At 44.9% G+C, this 19,793-nt stretch overlaps 2 protein-coding genes across 5 annotated transcripts in view; both read left to right on the top strand.

Moving 5' to 3' along the window:
• ablim3 (actin binding LIM protein family, member 3) overlaps positions 1-870 on the top strand; it is a 52,069-nt gene extending 51,199 nt beyond the window's left edge. For all 3 annotated transcript variants that reach the window (XM_086178629.1, XM_086178627.1, XM_086178628.1), the window contains exon 23: positions 18-870. In XM_086178629.1, the coding sequence (XP_086034755.1) occupies positions 18-131 (114 nt within the window). In that variant the 3' untranslated portion in view covers positions 132-870. The remainder of the gene's footprint in view (positions 1-17) is intronic.
• Positions 871-2,304: 1,434 nt separating this feature from the next.
• afap1l1a (actin filament associated protein 1-like 1a) overlaps positions 2,305-19,793 on the top strand; it is a 29,032-nt gene continuing 11,543 nt past the window's right edge. Inside the window, exon 1 of one of the 2 annotated variants that reach the window (XM_086178877.1) lies at positions 2,305-2,562. In XM_086178877.1, the coding sequence (XP_086035003.1) occupies positions 2,490-2,562 (73 nt within the window). In that variant the 5' untranslated portion in view covers positions 2,305-2,489. Of the gene's footprint in view, positions 2,563-18,598; positions 18,757-19,793 lie in introns of those variants that run through there. The other variant, XM_086178876.1, reaches the window with a different exon arrangement.

Genomic DNA, 19,793 nt, shown 5'->3' on the forward strand with positions numbered 1-19,793 from the left:
TCTCTCTCTCTCTCCAGCGCCACCTTTCCCCGGAGGAGTTCTCGCGGGTGTTCGGGATGACCGTGGAGGACTTCGACCGGCTGGCCCTGTGGAAGAGGAACGAGCTGAAGAAGCAGGCCCGGCTCTTTTGAGAACGCCCTTCGAAAACTGCCATTAGACGTCCGCTCAGTTTCACTGCCATGGCTGAGACCCTGTTCTAGATCTCCTCACATCACCCAACCAAAACTCTGGTTGCACCAGGAGGAACGGGCGGCGAGGAGTTATGCACAAACAGACTGAGAAGCTGTTACGAAGTTGCCTGTGTGTGTGTGTGTGTGTGTGTGTGTGTGTGTGTAAGCAATACGGTGTGGGGTGCAGGTGCCATGTACAGAGGTGCTGTGCTTTTCTGAAGCCTGAGGTGAAGGTGGAGGTGGAAGATCTGCGAGCAGAGCTGCAGCGCTGGAGCACCACCAGGAGAACTTTGGCTTTGCCTTATTTGTTATGCTCTCTTAGCTACGAGTGTGCGGCACCAGCAATCTGAAAAACGTAGAATGTAGTTGACGGTATATCATTTATGTCACTTTATCAGTGTGAGCCGACGAGCGTGAGGGTTCCCTTTGCTTTGGTTGACCGGTTTGTTTTTTTATTTTGATTTTTTTTTTTTTGCTTCGACACACCCGAACACGACGACCGGGCGCTAACGACTAGGTAGATATCCGTGAACGACGATTCTCCGTGACGATTCGGTGATTTTTTTGTAGCTGCAAAGATGGAGAGACGCTGAAAAAACCCGACCCCCGCCCGCCGCCCTTTGAGGTCTTTCTTTTTTTTGAATACTGTTTTTTTTTTTTTTTTTCTGATTTTGTCACTAAAATTAAAGCTGAAGTCAAATCCCGCCTCCTGTCTGTCTCCGGCCGATTCACGTGCGCTTCAAAGGGACGCTTTTGTGAGTTTTTTTTTTTTTTTTGAAAAGCCCGACGGGCAACATTCCTGCAAGATATTAAGCAAAATAAGAACGCCGGTGCAAAGACTCAACTCGGTGCCCCGCATCCAGCGAGGAACCGGTTTCAACCTGCCTGCACTTTTAGCACCACATACTTTCCCTCGCTAATGATAAGCACGGTTTAAGTTTGACCGTTCCATTCCCGTCTGCAGTCGATCGATACAGTCGATTCATTTATTTATTGGGGTGCAGAGGATTAAGAAGGACCTGAGGAAGAAGAAGAAGAACCGGCAGCCGGTTCCGCCCACCCGCCGCCTCACCTGACAGGTTGAGCGGGAGAAACGAGAAAATCAAATGTCAAAGTCAAAGTCAGCTGGATTTTAAATTTCTCCAAACGAGCGAGATGTTCCTCCACCTCCGACGGTGACAGAATTAAATGCAGCGCAAAGACAATTATGCAAAAAAGTGCAGTTTTGAAGGGTTAATTAAATAAAATAACTGCAGATGAGTCACATTGTGCAAAATCAGTTATCAGTTATGGCAGCATGTTCTTTTCCTTCGGGCTTTTTCCTTCAGGGGTCAACCTTCTCCATCAAACCCTTTCTCTCTCAAACCAACTAATCTTTGGAGTGACCAGGATGGATAGGATCAGGGATGAGATGTTTTGGAGAAAAGGTCAGAGAATGCTGGAATAAGACAAGATAAGATAAGATAAGAACAACTTTATTAATCCCGAAGGAAATTGTTGTGCCAGAGTTACAGAAAATATAACAGTAATAAATAATAAAAAGAAAAAGGCAGAATTAGAAATAAAAATAAACTATAAACTATAAAGTGTCTCAGTGAAACTATAAAGTGTCTTAGTAAACAAGTGATAAAACTATAAGTGTCTTAGTAACAAGTGAGGTAAGGAGTGCACAATAGTATGATAAAAGGAAAAATTGTAGTCTAGCTGTTATGAAATGAAATATTGCACAGTTCTGAATACTGCACAGTGAAATAAAATATTACACAGTTTTTGTTTTTTTTTTTTAGGTTAAAGATAGGTTTTTATGGTTGCCGGCGGCTGAATGGAGAGGAATTAAAAAGTGGAATTGGAGGTCTGGAGGAAGACCAAAGAGAAGATGCACATCGTGAGAGAGGATACTCCTATAATGGTGCAAAAAATATCTCATGCAAGAAAACATCGATGATTTAATTGTCTTTATTTCCCCAGTTCGAAGAATTATTAAAAAAAAAAAAAAAATCATTAAATAACTAAAAAAAATAAAAAGGCCCCTTGTGTGCAGAGGCGGCACAACAGCGCCCCCGTGTGGTCATTTTTTTATTTTTTAAAAAAACGTCCATGCAAACCGGAACCGGTGAGTTGTGCGGGTTTGCAGCTGCTCCTCCGCCCGGGTCGGGCTCCCCAACGCCCCACCTCCTGCACCACTCCCCGGGGCGGGACCTCACGGCTCTAGGACCCGGCGGAGCGGCGGGAGGTCCTGCTGAGGATCTGAAAAGTCAGTGGAAGGAGGTGGAGAAGGTGGAGGAGGTGGAGGGGTTTCACTCCGGAGCGCAGAGGAGCATGGAGCTCATTCCGCGGACGCTGCAGCGCGGAGAAGATCCCTCCTGCCGGATGGACCCGACCTGCACCGCATGTAAGTGCAAGACCTTTCATTCCACTCAAAATTAAAAGCTGTGTGTTAAAATAATAATAAGAAGAAGAATTAAAAAAAGAAAAATAGAGATTGAGTGTCAGGAAAGTCATTATTGCGGAGGCAAAGACACACTTTCTTGTGGTTTCTTTCTGCTGGGAGAAGTGAAAACACCCGTGGAGACATGTAGTGACCCCTCACACAAACACACACACACACACATGTCCAATATGGTGGTTGGCAGTGGCAACAATGTGAAGTGCTTCTCCGATGTTGGAGTGTTTTCCTAGAAAGTGTGTGTCCCTGGTCCATGCTGGTGGTCTGGCCGTGAGAGTGGGGTTTTCTATTTTGCTGTTCAGCAGAACTTGGTGACACACTGTGGTCCACCACCCCTCCCGCCCCCGGGGGGATCTTCTCTGGGAGGGGTCCGCTCGCACCCCTGCGACGTTTTCCCAGAAAATATTTCCACATCGTGGCGGAAAAACAGATGCAGTCATTCCCATCTGCAGGGCGGGGGGGTTGGAAAGCGACCCAGATGTCCTCCAGCTCAGCGGAGGTGTGTTTGGTGACGTCCTGGTGGACCTGCAGGTGGAACTTGGAGGGTTGTTTTGAGGAGCGTCTTTCTAGGAAGGTTTCTAGCTTCTCAACCTCTCACATCCACCAACTTTGTCTTGTGAATGGATATCACACACACACACACACACACACACACAGAGGACCTCTCCCTGAGCAACCTTCTCCATCACGTGTGTGTTTGACCTCGTCACAAAAGCCCAGTAGACCCCATTGTTTACCATCCTGTGTGTCCTTCAGCCTCCCGCTGGGTGACTTTTCCAAGGTTTGTCTCAAGGTTTGACGCCTGAATTAGCTTCTGAAGGTCCTCCTGCAAAGCTCACGTGGGTGTTTTTCATTTGCACAACTTGGACCCGCGTGTGTGTGTGTGTGTGTGTGTGTGTTGTTCACCTGTGACAGCAGACCATGTTGTGTTAGAAGAAACTGGGGATGGAGGGATGCAGCTGCGGTGTTTCCAAAGGTTGGGTCTGGAGTCTGGATGCATTCTGAGACGCGGCGGTCCGGGTGGGTGTGAGCGGGCGGGAGCGGCCGTCCCATCGGAGATCCGGTGCGGCGGGACGGCCTCCCGGCGCTGAGCTCAGCGGCGCCGATGAATCGCGGCCATTGTCGGCGTGCCGGGGAGCATATGGAAGAGCTTGAGGGCCAAACGGTCATCTGCTGCACGAGGACGTGCTCTGGTAACACACCCACCGGGACGCCGCACATAAATCCAACACTTTTGGATTCAGAGACGTGTGTGTGTGTGTGTGTTTGCGGGATGCCTAACTTTCGAAGTGTGTGTGAAGTGATATCACTCTGAGCCTGGAGCGTAAATGATCTGCGTTACTTTTCCAGAAGTGAATCTTTGCACGAACACGATTCTAAAAAAAAACAAAAAAACTGTCAGCTCCACCACGTAATGTTGCACGTTTTTTTTTTTTATGTCTAATAGTTTCCCAAATCATCCCGCGAACAGTTTTCCATCAAATTATGAATCAAGCTACGAAGAAGCCTCGGTGCACGAAAACAAACAAACTCACTGGCTTTCCGTGTTGTAGCGTAGCCGCAGTCGGCATTGTTTACATTGTTTTGTTGTTTTGTTTTTTGTTTTTTTCAATTTGTTCGCCTCATTATGGCTCTCAAAAAGGTTAACAGTGCTAATGCTAGAGGTGCTAAGAAGAAGTTGAGAGTTACAGTTGATCTGAGGAAGGAAATAACATCTAAACGTGAGAGGCGTGTTGGTGTTTTAGATGTTGCTAAGCGCTACGACGTGGCTAAGACAACCATCGCTACGATCCTGAAGAACTGACGAGCTAAAGACGTCTGGCGTGGCTAAAGGGGCAACTACGTTAACATTGCAAATTACCGTCTTAGAAGAATCAGAAAAGCGATTGTGAGTTTGGATGAAGGACAGACAGGTTGTTGGAGATAGTGTTAGCATTAGCGTTAGCATTAGCGTTAGCGAGGGTCTCATGCGAGAAGGCTTGACTTTTGCTGATCTAGCAAAGGAAACATCTAGAAGATAAAGAACACCCGAAACGCAGCTCTAGCTTTGATTCCTTTCCTTATTTTGCTACAAATGAACCCTTAAAGAGTTTGAAAATTGTGCAGTTTGTTTTTGGGTCTGGAGAGCGGATCAATACGGTTTACGTTGATTTCAACGGGAAACACTGATTCGGTTCGGAACGGCTGATGTTCGACTGTATGTCCGTATATTTCCACGAGGTCGTCCACCCACGCCGGGATTCCGTCCTCGCAGCGCGACGTAACGCGATTTTTGCCTCTCACCTTTTCCAGAACAGTGGTAAAATCATAATGTAGGACATAAAAACACTGTACGAAATAAATAAAAATAAGAGACTTTCACCTGGGAGCCAAAATGAAGGGCAAAAAGTATCCAAAAAAAGAAGTTAGAAAGAACACGAACGCCACAATCCAATATGGCGTAAGATGTAAACAAAGCCGTTTTCTTCGGACGGCGCCGCCGGAAGTCTGTTTTGTCGCAAACGATCTTACGATTCGTTCGATGGAACGAAACTTTCTTGATAAAGGAAAACCAGGAAACGCCGTCGGCTGAGGAAGTCCTAACCCGACTGTATATTTAGAGATTGTTTCTTAAAATCATCGTATTGTGTCGAACAGAAACACATGACAAAGAGTTTAGATGAACGAGTAAATCCAAATATCGTACTTTGCGGACGATAAGTTTATACTTTTTTCACAAGCTTTGCAGCTGAAACAACGATAAAATAAGATATACTTTACCGATGAAATCCTTTCGTCACAGCAGCGCAACAATGACGGTATCAATAAATATAAGTATAAATAGAGAGACCTTTAAAAGACAGCTAAAGACATCCACAAATAAATTGACAGCAAGGATAAGAATCGACAACAAAATGAAGAAAAATAAAACAATTTTTGGGCTAACGAGCTTCACGCTACCAAAACATTTAGCGACGTCACGCCGGATAGATAAAATTACCGTGAAATTCTGAGGCTGAAACCGAAGAAGACGACTTTTAGTGCGGGGATAAAAAAAAAAGTATACACATCTATATTTATATACACACACACATATCCATTTTTATATTTTATATTTATATTTAATCACTTTTTAGCCGGTGCGGTTTATATTCACTAGTCTAGAAATTACAGCATATTTTTTTATTATGTGTGAAGTTGTTTCTATTTAGGTTTTATTTTAGTGATTCTTACTTGTGAAGACGCCTTCTCGTGTGTGTGCGACTGTGTCCGAAACTGAATCCGGTTTCCCCGGCGACGGGGACGCTTCCGTCGGTGCGGCTGAATGAAATTTAAGAGCTTCCATGTGAAAGAGTGTTGCCAATTGTTGATGTCACATCTAAGCGTGACGTGTCGGTGCCTGGAGTGCGCCGGGTCGTAAATCGCCAAAGACGATCCCGAAAAGCAGAATCCCCTTCTTCGAAACCAACGGGACGGGAAGAGCGCTGCGTTTCGTACGGCCGGTTCACGTGGCAACCGTCACCGATGAGGCGGCAGATCAGAGTCCAACTTGAGGAACCGGTTGCAGAGACAGAAGCCGACGGCTGATGTTTGCATGCAAATGAAGGCTGGAGACGTGTTTTCCACGTCCTTCTGGAACATCTGCATCTGTGCGTCGACCAGAGAGCTCGTTGCAAGACGTCTGGTTGTCCTTATTTGGAGAAAGCCCCTCCTGGGGTGTCCTTGAGCAAAACTCCGAACCTCCATCTTCTCCCCGGGCGCTAACTTCTCGCTGTGAGCAAGTTTCAACGCCCGGTTGAACTCGAAATTCTGCCAAAACTTGTTTTGTTTTTTTTTTGAAAAAAAAAAAAAAAAAAAACAAGATAGAATCAGACAGAATATTTGTGTGGAAGGGCGGGGCTGCGGGGTGTGGAGATGAAGAAAGTGAAGAGGATCCAGAGCAATGGAGAGCGTGGAGAGACGTCATCTAGAAAGTCCATTGAGGAATCTCCAAAGATTGTGATGTTTGCAGATGACACTGTGATATATCAGAGAGCAGGTGGAGGAACATCTAGAGAGGTGGAAGGATGCTTTGGAAAGGAGAGGGGCGAAGGTCACCTGCAGCAAGACACAAGTGGAACGGTGAGGCTACAGGGAGCGGAGATCAAGAAGGTGGAGGACTTTTAAGAACCGAGGCTGGACAGTCCAGAGCAACGAAGAGCTGGAGCAAGCAGGTCGGACTGGGTGGAGAAGAAGAAGAAGATGGAGGTAGACAGAGCTGGAGGCAGCAGAGGTGAAGATGTGGAGGCTCCTCTTTGTGAAGCGAGGAGGATGGAGAGGATCATGGGAGATGTTCTGGAGGTAAAAGTCAGACAGAGGTGGTTTGGACATGTAGTGCAGATCTGGGTTGAAGGATGCTGAGGTTGGAGGACGTCCAGAGGAACACCAGAGAGGAGGTTTATGGCCGGAGGGGAAGAAGACAGGAAGTCAGTTGGCGTGAGAGAAGAAGGTCAGATGGAGGAAGAAGTTTAGCTGAGGCCCCTGAAGGGAAAAACCCGAAGGAGATTGTTTTTTTTTTTGTTCTAGAAAACAATTTGCGGAAAATTGTTCATCAGAATTTCGATTAAAAAACCTGTCAATCACAGCCGGCGAAAACCAAAGACCAAATCCCGTCGATGAAAAGAAGGAGCAACAAGACTAGCATCATTTCTCTCAACCTTCAAGAAACAAGTAAAAATTTCTCTTTTTACTGCGCCGATGCTTGAGCTGCCCCAGATCCGGTTAGGCACCAAGTTAGGCTATGCAGTGTGTGTGTGTGTGTGTGTACGTTTGTGTACGTCTTTGTCCAAAAAAAACCAAACAAAAACTCACTAACCCCAGCTTACTGGTCTGTATATTTCCTGTGCATCTTGTATTTACAAGTGTTATTTGCAGTCCTTATGTCCTCTATTGTAAGTCGCTTTGGATAAAAGCATCTGCCAAATGTAATGTAATGTTTGTATGTGAGAAAGTATCTATGCATGTCTATATGTATGCCTGCATGTTTTATATGTATGTTGGTATGATGTGTGTATGCATGTATGTATGTATGTATATGTTTATGTTCATGTATGTCAGTATATGTTTATGTTTGTCAGCATGTTACTGCGCTGATGCTTGAGCTGCCCCTGATCAGGTTAGGCACCAAGTTAGGCTATGCAGTGTGTGTGTGTACGTTTGTGTACGTCTTTGTCAAAAAACAAAAAAACAAAAAAAAAAACTCACTACCCCAAGCTTACTGTTTTGTATATTTCCTGTGCATCTTGTATTTGCAAGTGTTATTTGCAGTCCTCATGTCCTCTATTGTAAGTCGCTTTGGATTAAAGCGTCTGCCAAATGTAATGTAATGTAATGAATAAAAGCCAAAAGCGTCAGACAGAGGCAGTTGTTTCCTCCAGACACCGCGAGCGCATCGGCCCTCGCCTGAGCGACGTCAATAACACGCCGTTTCCACGGGCAGAATGGCATCTTTCTCTGCGCGAATACTTTTCTGCGGCCAAGACTTATCGCCGCGGTGATCTCAGCGCCGAACAACGGGGGAGGGAACTGTGGGGTCTTTGTCTGGCGGCAGGCTGAGTCAAGCCCTGTGTGCCAGCGCCGACCCGAATAAATCACTGGGTGAAGGATGGGAAATGAAAAGGCGGGGTGTCACGGTCAGATCTCATCCAGAGATGAGACGCCCCGCTGACTTCTGCGACCTTTGACCCCTGACCGTGCCATTATGAGCCGATACCCATCTGCCCGGGTCTATATCTTTTTATTGTACGTCGCTCGCACACACACCCATGAGGAAATCCCCTTCCGGGACAATTAGGGTTCGTGTCGGGCGCTCACGATTTATCGGACGCAGATCTGACCCGATGTGACGATGGCGAGGAAGGGAAGGATCGCAGGAGTCCGAGGAGACGTCCCAGCGATCGGGGTGACCTGAACGAGAGGGGGAAATCGCAGCGGTTAGCGGCGGCGTGATGCAAGGGGTTGGCGGTCGTCCCTGGAACCGAACGTCCCTGGTTCCTAGCCTGTCGAAGTGTTATTGCGCAAGAACCTGAACCCCTTACTGCTCCCCTGGTGCTGCTCCTTAGCTGCCACCTGCACATCGTGCATCCATGATGGGTTCAATACAGTGGTCAAAGTTGGCTGATGTTGTGCTCTATGTCGCACTAGATGAGACAGTTAAAGTATTTCGTCTTCTTCTCAGCGGCAGTAAGTAGGCTGTAGCAGCAAGTTAGCAGCTTGTAGCAGAGGGCAGCAGCAATTGGCAGAAGTTAGCAGCTGGTAACAGCTGGTTGCAGCAATAAGCAGCTGGTAGCAGATGTTAGCAGCAAGTTAGGAGCAGTTAGCAGCACGTTAGCAGCTGTTAGCAGTGGGGTAGCAATAATTTGGAGCAGTTTGCGGCTGGTAGCAGCAGATTAGCAGCAGTTAGCAGTAGGGTAGCAGCAGGTTAGCAGCTGTTGGCAGCAGGATAGCAGCTGTTAGCAACAGGGTTAGCAGCTGTTAGCAGCAGGTTAGCAGCTGGTAGCAGCAATTAGCAGCAGGTTAGCAGCTGTTAGCAGCAGGTTAGCAGCTGTTAGCAGGGGGGGTTAGCAGCAGGTTATTTCTCAATTCTACTTGTTGATCACATCATTGATGAGGATTCACTGCGATCAAATGGCGGGACGTTGTCACTTTGAGGGTAATGTGATCGCTGTGCATTGCGGGAAATGTAGTTTATGGTCAATGGATGCCTTTTACTTATTTATTGACAATCAGACCTTTTAACACGTTCTTGCGGGCCACATGAATGAGGTGGCGGGTCACATTTTGTCCGCAGGCCTTGAGTTTGACACGTGTGCCGTACACAGTAAATCTCAAAATCACATTACATGTATAATGACAATGACAATGATAATAATAATAATAATAATAATAATACTGCTGAGTGTGCCGCTCATGATATATGCAGAGCGAGTGGATCTACAATTTGCACAATTTTGTACCGTAAGTTTTAGGCCTCATATAAAGATATATATAATATATAGATATATCTATATATTATATATTATGCAAATATATATTAGCATATTATTATTATTACTATTATTATTATCTTTTTTTTTTTATTATTCTTGATGTTCACAATTTTCATGCTGCTACCCCATGTGCTCCCCAATTGGGCAAATAAATGCAAATAAAGTTTCTGATTCTGATTGATGATAATAATAATAGAAATAATATTAATCATAACAATAATGATAATGAATAATATAAGAAGAAGAATATAACAATACTACTACTACTACTAATAATAATAATGATGATGATGATGATAAAAGAGGAATATCCATTAAATGGATGCAAAGGAAATATTGATCACACATTCACTCATTCATTTATTCATTTGAGGCCTGGAGGACGGATGGAATCAGCCGGTGTGGAAGTGGGTGGAGTGTGTGGGAGTGGACGATGCAAAGGGGAGGGTTGGATGGAGGCTGGTGATTGGCTGCGGTGAACGTCTAAAAGACGACTCACCCATTCATTCATTCATTCATTCATGTCAGCCATATTCGTAGCTTAACGTCCCCTGCTAACTCAGAGTTCTCCGCCTCCCGGATCGTCCACGTTCCTCGCAGGTAAACTGGAAACCCAGCCGAGGTGAACTTCGCATCCATCGTGCTTTAGAAGCCGGTTAACCCTCAAACAGGTGAGCGGCCGTGCACGTCACTCTCGCTCTTTGTCGCCATAGAAACGCCGGAGCCCAGGAGAGGCTCGCTAATGAGCTCATTAGCGCGGCCTGATTAGAAGCAGCGAGGATACCAGTACCTACAAGATGTCGGTTTTATTATGACCCGGAGCCTCTTCACCGTGTGGAGCCCGAACAGCGGGAACCCCACAGTTCCCTGATCTCACGTTAATCCCCGAGTCTTTACGAGCCGACCGAAACCCGACCGCTTGACGAAAGACAAAAAGCTACCTGCGGGGGCTAAATAAAACCCCGTCACGGAGTCACTCCTTTGTTTGTATCTGGCGTCGGATCTGGCGCTCGCAGGGAACGGGGTCACCAGAGACAGCGCTGGTCCGCCGACAGGAAGGGGAAACAGACGGCCGGGGGTGATTGTGATGTCATCGGCGGAGACAGGAAGTGCATCTCCGTAGGGCGCCGCGCGGACAGGCCGTTAATTATGTGGGGCAGGAAGAACATTTGTTCGCAGCTCGTGGAACGAGATGGAGCCGCCAGAACCCGGGGGTCCGTCGGCCCTTCCCTCCATCCGTCCCTCCGTTCCGCATATTTACACGAGAACGGAGAGAACTACTCCGGAGAACTCGCTATTGTCCGTTTAAAAGACCCGAGAAGTAAAAGTACGACGAACGAGTGTTTAAAACACAGAATTTGCATCAGTTCCCACGGCGAGGAAGTAGAACGAAACACAAGATAAGTTCATTATTATCGTTATTATTATATAAAGTGATCCCTTTCCACACAGACGCAATCATTTTGATGTTATTTACAGATATATTAGACCTTTACGAATCTCCCGGCGTGTGCTTTACTGGCACCGTTCTTGACAGTTGCTGCCTCTGCTTTGTTTTCTGGTCCATCAAGTCACAAAAGTGGGCCGACGAACCATATAATCCACCCAGTCTCACATATTTTGCAAGGCTTTTGACTTCATCATGCGAGGTTCTCGTCCGTCAGGGGATCTGAATGGTGGTCTATGAAGCCATCGACGTCCCCTCTAAGAATGCATGCTACCAAAGGAGATCTTGTATTTTATTCATTTTATAAACTGATTTTTTTTTTATTTTACTTGATTTTTCTTCTTGGGCTATTTCAGCCCAAATCATTTTTTCAAATACTGCAAAAAAAAACATCAAAGGACGATTAACCGCACAAAAAAAAATCTGCAAAGTAGCGAGGGTCCACTGCATATGACGGGGTGTGCAATTATTTTGGCTGGCGGGACACAAGTCTGATTTAATTTTTAAGTGCGTGTCAACTAAGGGTCATGAAAATTGAACAAAATGAAAATTGTAATTTATATATTTACATTTTTTGGCTTGTACCAACAGTATTTTGTATGTAATCATGCAACTAAATTAAACAAAAGGAAAAAATAAGGAGTTTCTAAATTCAATATTGATTGAAAATACTAAAAATTCAAAGAAAATAGTTTGGCTGGATAAAAAGGCACAACGGGCCGGATATGGATACGGGACGAAAAATGCCCAGGTCTTGTATATGATTATCATTATACCGCTTTTGGTTTAGATGAGGGGTTGGAAACCCTCTTTGATATCTCTGTTTCGGCTCCTTTTGGCTTTCGAAAATAATGAACGAGTATTTAATTTAAATTTTTTTTTGTCCGTCACCGTCATTTCTATTGAGTGTATATAAAATACAAATATAATTTGCAGCAGCTAGCTGATTGCTATTTTCATCTTCCTCCTGAACATGGGATATTTACACAGAAACCTTTTTTTTTTTTTTTTGAAATTTTTAATTAAATACATACCATTAACTTCCATAAATACGTGCTGGATTTCTTTTTCCTTCCAAATATCCCTGCAAGGCTAAATGTTTTTGTGGCCGCAGTGCTCAAAGTGTGTGAAAGAAGTAGCAGCATGTAGTCTGGAAATTATGGTAATTCATTTTTAAAATATCATTTTGAATTTGAAGGTTATGGTGATCTTGTAACATCGAAATAAAACATGTTAAAAAAAAATTTGTCGCTCTAAATAAGTGACTGCAAGCTTCAATAGATCATTCAGGTTCTGCTTTTTTTTTTTTTTTTTTTTTTTTTTCATAAATACGAGAAGGACTCAAATCGAAATTGAGTATTTTTCTTCAAAGAAACCTTCAACCCGACTTTTTTTTATTTTTTTTTTGGATTCAAAAGATGTTTTGTTTCACACAGAAACGTCATTTAGTTTTCTTTGCAGTTGTTCATTGATTTGGAAAAAAAGATGCAGGACATATTTTGTTGATGAATAGCATAAAGGCAAAAAGAACAACAACACTGTGTGCCGTGTAAATCATTTTAAATTTCTAAAAGGTTGTGTGGCTCCCATATTCGTACATTGAGATTTCTAAATGCATATTTTATTTTTCTTCATTCCTCATACAACCCACTGCTGCAATTCGAAAAATTAATCAAAAGTTTTGTCAGTTCACAGTATTTAATCTGAATACGATTACACTTGATAAAAGACAGTAATAATAATTTTGCACGCTAATAAATAAATGAATAATAAGTAATAAATAATAAATGAATGCTAAATAATACATGAATATAAAATAAAAATAATAGTTTTGAGGGTTTTATAGCTTCATAGCATTATTTGGGTATCCAGTTTGCGGTGAACCTGTAACTTAAGTAGGAATCTTTATTTTATTTTAAACGCAGTTTCCTTTTTCGCTGGCAGTCTGCGACGCTCATTACCTCCCCAAAAAAGCTCTCCGGCGACTTTTGTTACAAGCTAATTTTTTCTCAAGGGCTATCTTGTGGCGCGACGGAGTTAAGTGCGGCGGTAAGGCGAAGGCGAAAACAGTCATTTTTCAAAATAAGATCTTGAAAGGCGAATGAAAAAAATAGCATTCGTACCAAGAAAGATTTTCTTTGAGGACCGGTACCAAATGATCCACGGACCGGTACTGGACCAGGGCTGGGGGACCCCCAACTCTTGCACCTTTCCTATCAACTGTGAGTTGATAGCGATGCTAACGAGACTTCGCTCTGTGTCCAGCTGCTGCACAGGATGATGCTTGAATCTCTGATGACCAAACCGTGACAGCAGGACGAGCGGAAAGCCGTGAATCACGCTTAAGACTGCGCAAAGATTTGGAAAAGACTCGTGGAAATCTGCAACTACTGTAAATTCCAAACACTGCGGCTTAAACAATGACGTGGCTAATTTATGGCAAAACATTTAGCATCGTCACATTGGACTGACGAAATCACTGTGAAATTTTGATCCCGTTCAATTCCGACACCGACGACTAGCGACTAGCTAGCCAGTGCGGCTTATATTCAGGTGCGCCCAATAGTCTGGAAATTACGGTTTCCTTTCCCGTGCTGGAACCAGGTGTCCTGTTTTACCGGAGCTCATTCATTGGTCGTGGATTCAGTTCTTACGGTGACATAACGCAAAGACTCGCAAACAGATTCGCTATCGTCCAAAGCCCCAAGACCCGGCAAACACCGAGCTACGACATTTAGCGACCGATACGAAGGGAACTCCACCAAGACTCTTAAGATTCCCTTCCAACTTCCAGTTTTACGTCTGCAACTGTAAAATCTGAAGGCGTAAGCCCGGCTTTAGTGAGTTGGTCGTCTCCGTTCAGGCTTCAGGTGTAGTTTCCCTGTAGACGTCTGCGGTGGCAAAAAGCGCTGAACATGAGCTAAATGTTTGATTTGACGAGGATAACATGGCGAAATGGTTCATAAAAGACGCTTTGTAGTCACAACAAGTTATGAGTCCACTTTAACCCACTGTATCCTCTGACTAACAACTCCGATAACACAAAGCTCACCTCTGATTGATTCCTATCAGCAGGGGATGAGCGGCGGTTGAGTGCCCGGGCATGTTTTCTGAAGCGTCACCCCGGGGGAAATGCCTGGAATCTGGGGTGGAGGCTGGACGGAGGGGGGGGGGGGGGGGGTGTTTTAACATTAAAATAATAATCAGCGATGTGCCGTCAGGGGAGGCAGGAGTGGTCATGCCTCACTTGCCAATCTTGGAGAGAGAAAAATGTAAAATAAAAATAAAAAAATTGCTCTACAAAGGTATTTTTCATTGAATTTTTTTTATTCAAAATGGCTGGATTTTCACATTTACTGTTCAAATACTAAGAAGAGAGGTGCACTAAGACAACTATGTTGTCTCTCTTTATGTCTCTAGTAAAATGTTTATTGCTATATGAACCATGTACAATGTTTTTTTTTTTTGTTTGTTTGTTGCATGTGTGTTCCTAGCGTCTTGTGCTGAGCGATCATAAAACGGCTGCCAAGTGCCACTGAGAATTAAACGTCCTCAAAATTTCATGGTAATTTCATTGGTCTCGTGTGACAAATGTTTTGGCGGCATGAATTTCATTCGCCCCGCAAAAAATCCAAAAATTAGCTGCGTCCATCAAATAGGCGGCAGTGTTCAGAGTGTAGGGGGATAAAAAGTAGCAGCATATAGTCTGGAAATTATGGTATATACTATATTTTATATTTTATAATGTTAGTGTTTATGTTAATGCTTTTTTTCTGTGTGATTTTGGGGTTGCTGGGAATTTTGTGGGTGTGTTTTGGGGTGCGATGAATTCTGGGGTTTTTACCTGAATTTAGCGGGAACAGAAAATTGTATTGTAGGTTGAGCAACAGCTATAGCTCATTTAGCATTTTACGTTTTACCATCACCTGTTTGCCTTACTGAAATGCTAAAATATGAATTGTTTTATGTCAGGCAGGGGAGGCAGGAGAGGCCGTGCCTCACTTTCCCAATCTTGGATAGAAAAAAAAATGTAAAATGAAAAAAAAAATTGCACTACAATGGTATTTTTCATTGAACTTTTTTATTCGAAATGGCTGGATTTTCAGATTCACTGTTCAAATACTGAGAAGAGCTGTGCGGTGAGGCTGTCGTCCCTTGAGCCTCAATTTAGACTGTGCAATGACTGGCATCCTCTGCACTAACTCTGTTTTGCTGTCTGTCTGGATGTCGCCATTAACTCTTTTTTTGCTAAATGAACTACATTTCTAATGTACTGTGTTTTTCTTTTTGTCAACAACTGTATGTGTGTTACTAGTTTCTTGTGCTGAGCGATGATAAAACTGCTGCAGGAGAGCCACTAAGTGAGGCACGCGGTTCTCCTGCCTCATGGTAGCCGTGAACCTCACCACTCGTCACTGATAATATTTGCACGGCGGTGTTACGATCCCGCAGCGGGGCGTCGCTGTTCAGCATGTAGACCCTGCTGACCGCTAGCCTCTCGCTAGTAGCGGTGACTTACACATCATGAGATAAGATTCCCGCTGTGTCATGAACGCTGTTTCTGCAAACCAAAGGCGTCTGCAGGATTGCATCTGCGCAGCTGGACGGGGGGGAAGAGAGTCACCGGGGTCGTCGACCTGCCGCACTGGTCTCAGATCAGGTTGAGAGCTGGCCATCCATGCGGTAAGTCCAAAGATAACAAGAAGGGGGGGCTTCCAGGAAAAGCAGTTTTCATTAGATCCCGATCTGGCGCGGAGCCGCGGCGGTCCGGCCCTGTGACTCGCAAACCGCAGTTTTGGTTACTCTTGTGTTGTTGCGCCGGCGTTTGAGGCTGCGCTTTCCCGTCCGGCCCCTTACCCGGCACCGGCCGGCGAGGTCAAAGGTCGCGTTTAGTCACGGCGTGGTGCGGGCGTTGCCGCGGGACATTCTTGGAGAGGCCCTTTGGTGCACACACACACTGCACCTCGCAAGGTGTGTGTTCGCTGTGAGCCCACATGAGGAGAACCTGGTGTTTTGCTTTCTTTGCTATATTTCTTTGCGATATTTTGTCACTGATTTTTCAAGATGCTGTTCCCGGTTCGATTCCCGGTTCCTGTTAAAGTGTTGTTGAGGAAGACGATGCTAAACCCGCTAACTGCTCCCCTGGTGCTGTTCCTCAGCTGCCTTCTGCATCCATGATGGATTGTCTAATGTTGTGCTCTTTTTTTTTAATTTGTTTTTTTTAGTGCATGTTAATGAACACACATGTAAACACACTACTCTGGATTGTAGCCATGGGCTAATTTGCATCCGTTGTCTAGTTGTGAAGCTCGAGCGCTAACCGCTGCTCTGTCTTGTGCCCTAATTCTGTTTTTATCCCGTTAGTCTCAGCCCACTTGCATCCTGACAGTTTTTGTTTGTTTATCATATTCTTATCATCGCTATTGTCGCTCTGTTTGTGTTGTCGTTTAGTTGCGGTCGTCCACTTTCACCCTGAATGTCTTCCTTGATGTTGTTGTTCTCTCTAGTGTGGATGTCTTTTGGTTTTCCTAATTGTTTCTCTGTTTATATATATATATTCATATTTATTTGACAATTATTTGATCATCTGTTACGCTGCTGTGACAAAAGAATTTCCCCAATGGGGATCAAGAAGGTTTATCTTATGTGATTCTTCTTCTATCCTCCAGTCAGGGTTGCAGATGTTTCTGTTTGGACATCATCTTGCCAAAGAGTCCAAAAACATGCAGGAGGTTCATCAGAAACCCTGACTAGTCCAGCGTGAATGAGAGGGTGAATGGTTGTGTTTTGAAATGTGAACGTGTACGTCTGTCTGACCCTTGACCCTTGACCCTTGACCCGTGAACGGTTTTATGTCTATTAATTGTGAATGATTGAATGTTTCCCTTAAGATACTAATTTAATTAGTTCCAAAAGTGGGTTCATATGTTGATTTTTTTTTTTTTTTTATCTTAAGTGAATTTTACCCATTTAAATAATAGAATATAAATAATGTGTAGAAAATAATATATTATAAATAACAGAAAATAAATTTAACCCCCCCCCAAAAAAAAAGACCTCACAAAATAAGCATATTAATATTGAAAAACGCTGAAAAAGAAGGACATTAATAATGTAAAGGACATCATGGTTATTGTAAACTTGTGGTTAGAATCAATAATTAGAACCCTGAGCTCAGACAGACACTGCAGACGCCACCAACATGGACACTGAGCCAAAAACAACACTTTATTTTACTCAATTTAACTTAATTCACTTGAATTTTACTTGAGAATTTTAGTTTTCTTCACTAATTTTTCTTTTTTTCGGATTCATTTTCCTCTAAATCACCCTTGCAAGATAACACTCTTCTTAAATAATTCATCTTAAAAGTTTGCCTTTGCCTATATTTAAAATTTTATGGACATGACTCAGCCATACGTCATTGAATTGGGCTGAGATACATCTGGTTTTTGCTTATTGTGGGTGTTTTTACTCAAAGAAATTTATCAATTTCTGATAACAGCCCAACATTTCTTTAATGTCAGCTGTTGTTTATCTTCTGTAATGCAATTATAAAAGCAAAAATTACTTTTTCATAATATTCTGATATTTTGATATAGGATTTTTGAGTTTTCTTAAGACGGAAGCCATAATCAGCAATATTAAAATAATAAAAGGCTTGCAATATTTCAGTTGATTTCAGTATGACGATTTTGTTTTTGTAATTGCATTACAGAAGATAAAGAACTTTATCAGAATATTCTAATTTTCTGAGACAGTCCTGTAGATTATGAATGAACGGACGAATGTGGAATCGCCCTGCGCCGCAATCGATCGTCGTCCAGTCCGAGCCGGCGTTCCTCGCACAAGGCGGGTCGACCCGTCGCTCCCCTGAAAATGGAGCGTTCCGGCATTTTGGCACGAGCCAATGACAGCGGTCGACACTGCGGGGTCAAGACCGCAGCGCAAACACACGGTCGGCAAACGCAAGCTCAGCAAATACCCACGACCTCAGACGGCTGTGAACGCCGTCATCACAGTTTCCAGTGTTTCTTAAGACTCTATGCATGCACGGCTGCGTGCGCTATCTTTCATTTTGGTTTTTTCTTGCCCCGAGGGCCTGTGTGTGTGTGTGTGAGTGTGTGTGTGAGCCAAGGCGTGTTGCCTCGTGCCCCGGCCCCGCGACTCCTGCCTCGAGGCGACGAGTCGGGTTCATCTCCGCCGCCATTTTTCACACACTGGAACCCGCCTTTGTGCTTAAACATCTTCCGTTAAAAGAAAAACAAAAAAAAACGTCGTGTTTAACAACGAGTTAAAGATTAATTCAGGGACGGCGGGAAGGAATGTGAAAGAAAGAAGAGCTGACCTTTTGTGTGTGTGTGTGTGTGTTTACAGAGCAAGCTTTTCCCAGGTGCTACACGATCCCAAGGATTACAGCTACACACACACACACACACACACATGCTAGCGCCTCCCTGCCCCCCTGAAGGGAAAGAGAGGAGGGGAGCTGGAGCGTGGGAGGGAGGCAGAGATAGCAGATCAGAGTGAGGGAGGCAGAGGTGGGAGCGAAGCTCGGGATTGTTCATCTCGGCTACAGAGAGAGTTAAGGGAAGGCTCGGGCTGCAGCGCCGGACCGCGTTCACCCGCCGCCGCCGCCGCCGCCGCCGGGAACAATGGTTGGACTCTCGTCCTCTGCTGCCGAGGGTAAGAACCGGTGACTTGGAACACCGTGGAGACTTTCTAAAATCACGCCTGCACGAGACCTTGTTTCCACTTTATGTGTCTCCTTGGCCTGCTGTCGTTCGCCGACTTCATTTCCTTCAATTGTGCAACGATTTAGTGGATTTGGCGTGAGGTGTGAGCGCGGGGGGGGGGGGGGGGGGGGGGGGATCTCGGCTAACGCGCTAATTCTCCCCTAATCTTCTGGAATGTCTGAAACAACATAATGCAGCAGTGTTGCTGTCGTGAAAAACCGGGGAGGAACCCGACCTCCCGCCGCTGAGGTCGCAGCTACTCCCTGCATCAGGGCAAGTTGGCACAGGTGCTCAATTTGCTGACTATCACACACACACACACACACACACACACACGCCCCCCCCTCCCCCTCTGCCCTGCAAAGTTTGCACTGTACCGCTGTACTGCTACACAAACACCTCTCAGGTCGGCTCACACGCTCCCCGCGAGGCGAGGAATGTGTTTTGAGCGTGGGGCGGCGGCGGCGGCGGCCAGGAGAGCGTCAGAAGCTTCACGCGTCCCCGTTGGGACGTCCCAGATGTTTCCCTCTGGATGAGCGCAGTGTGGATGCGGCCGCTTCAATCGGGTCGCGGGAGAAAAGCAGCGTTATCGCGTTCGGAGTCGTCTCCCCCCTGAGGCGCTCGGATGGAAATAAGCTAACCGGCTTTATCAAAGGGGCACGTGCACACACACACACACACAGACACACACACACACTACCTCTGAGCTGCTGACTCGGCGGGTCATGTGTCGTTTTAGATGTGTGTGAGGCACCATGTGAGAGGGGTCGATTATAAAGGCATGACTTTTTTGGGCTTTTTTTTTTTTTTTTTTGAAGTTTCTGGGTGTTCCGGCTTGTTCCGGGCTCGTTCCCACGCCGGAGGAGCCGAATAGCGAATCCTTTCAGCAGCCAAATCCCAGACCTTTCAACCCCTGCTTCATTTGCATCTCCACATCTGAGATGCTGATTAAACGTTTTTGCACGGAGCCTCCTGCATCTGCAAGCT

Source organism: Fistularia commersonii, chromosome 31 (assembly GCF_037954325.1).
Source record: "Fistularia commersonii isolate RoL2024-O1a breed Wild chromosome 31, RoL_Fcom_v1.0, whole genome shotgun sequence".
Classification (NCBI taxonomy): domain Eukaryota; kingdom Metazoa; phylum Chordata; class Actinopteri; order Syngnathiformes; family Fistulariidae; genus Fistularia; species Fistularia commersonii.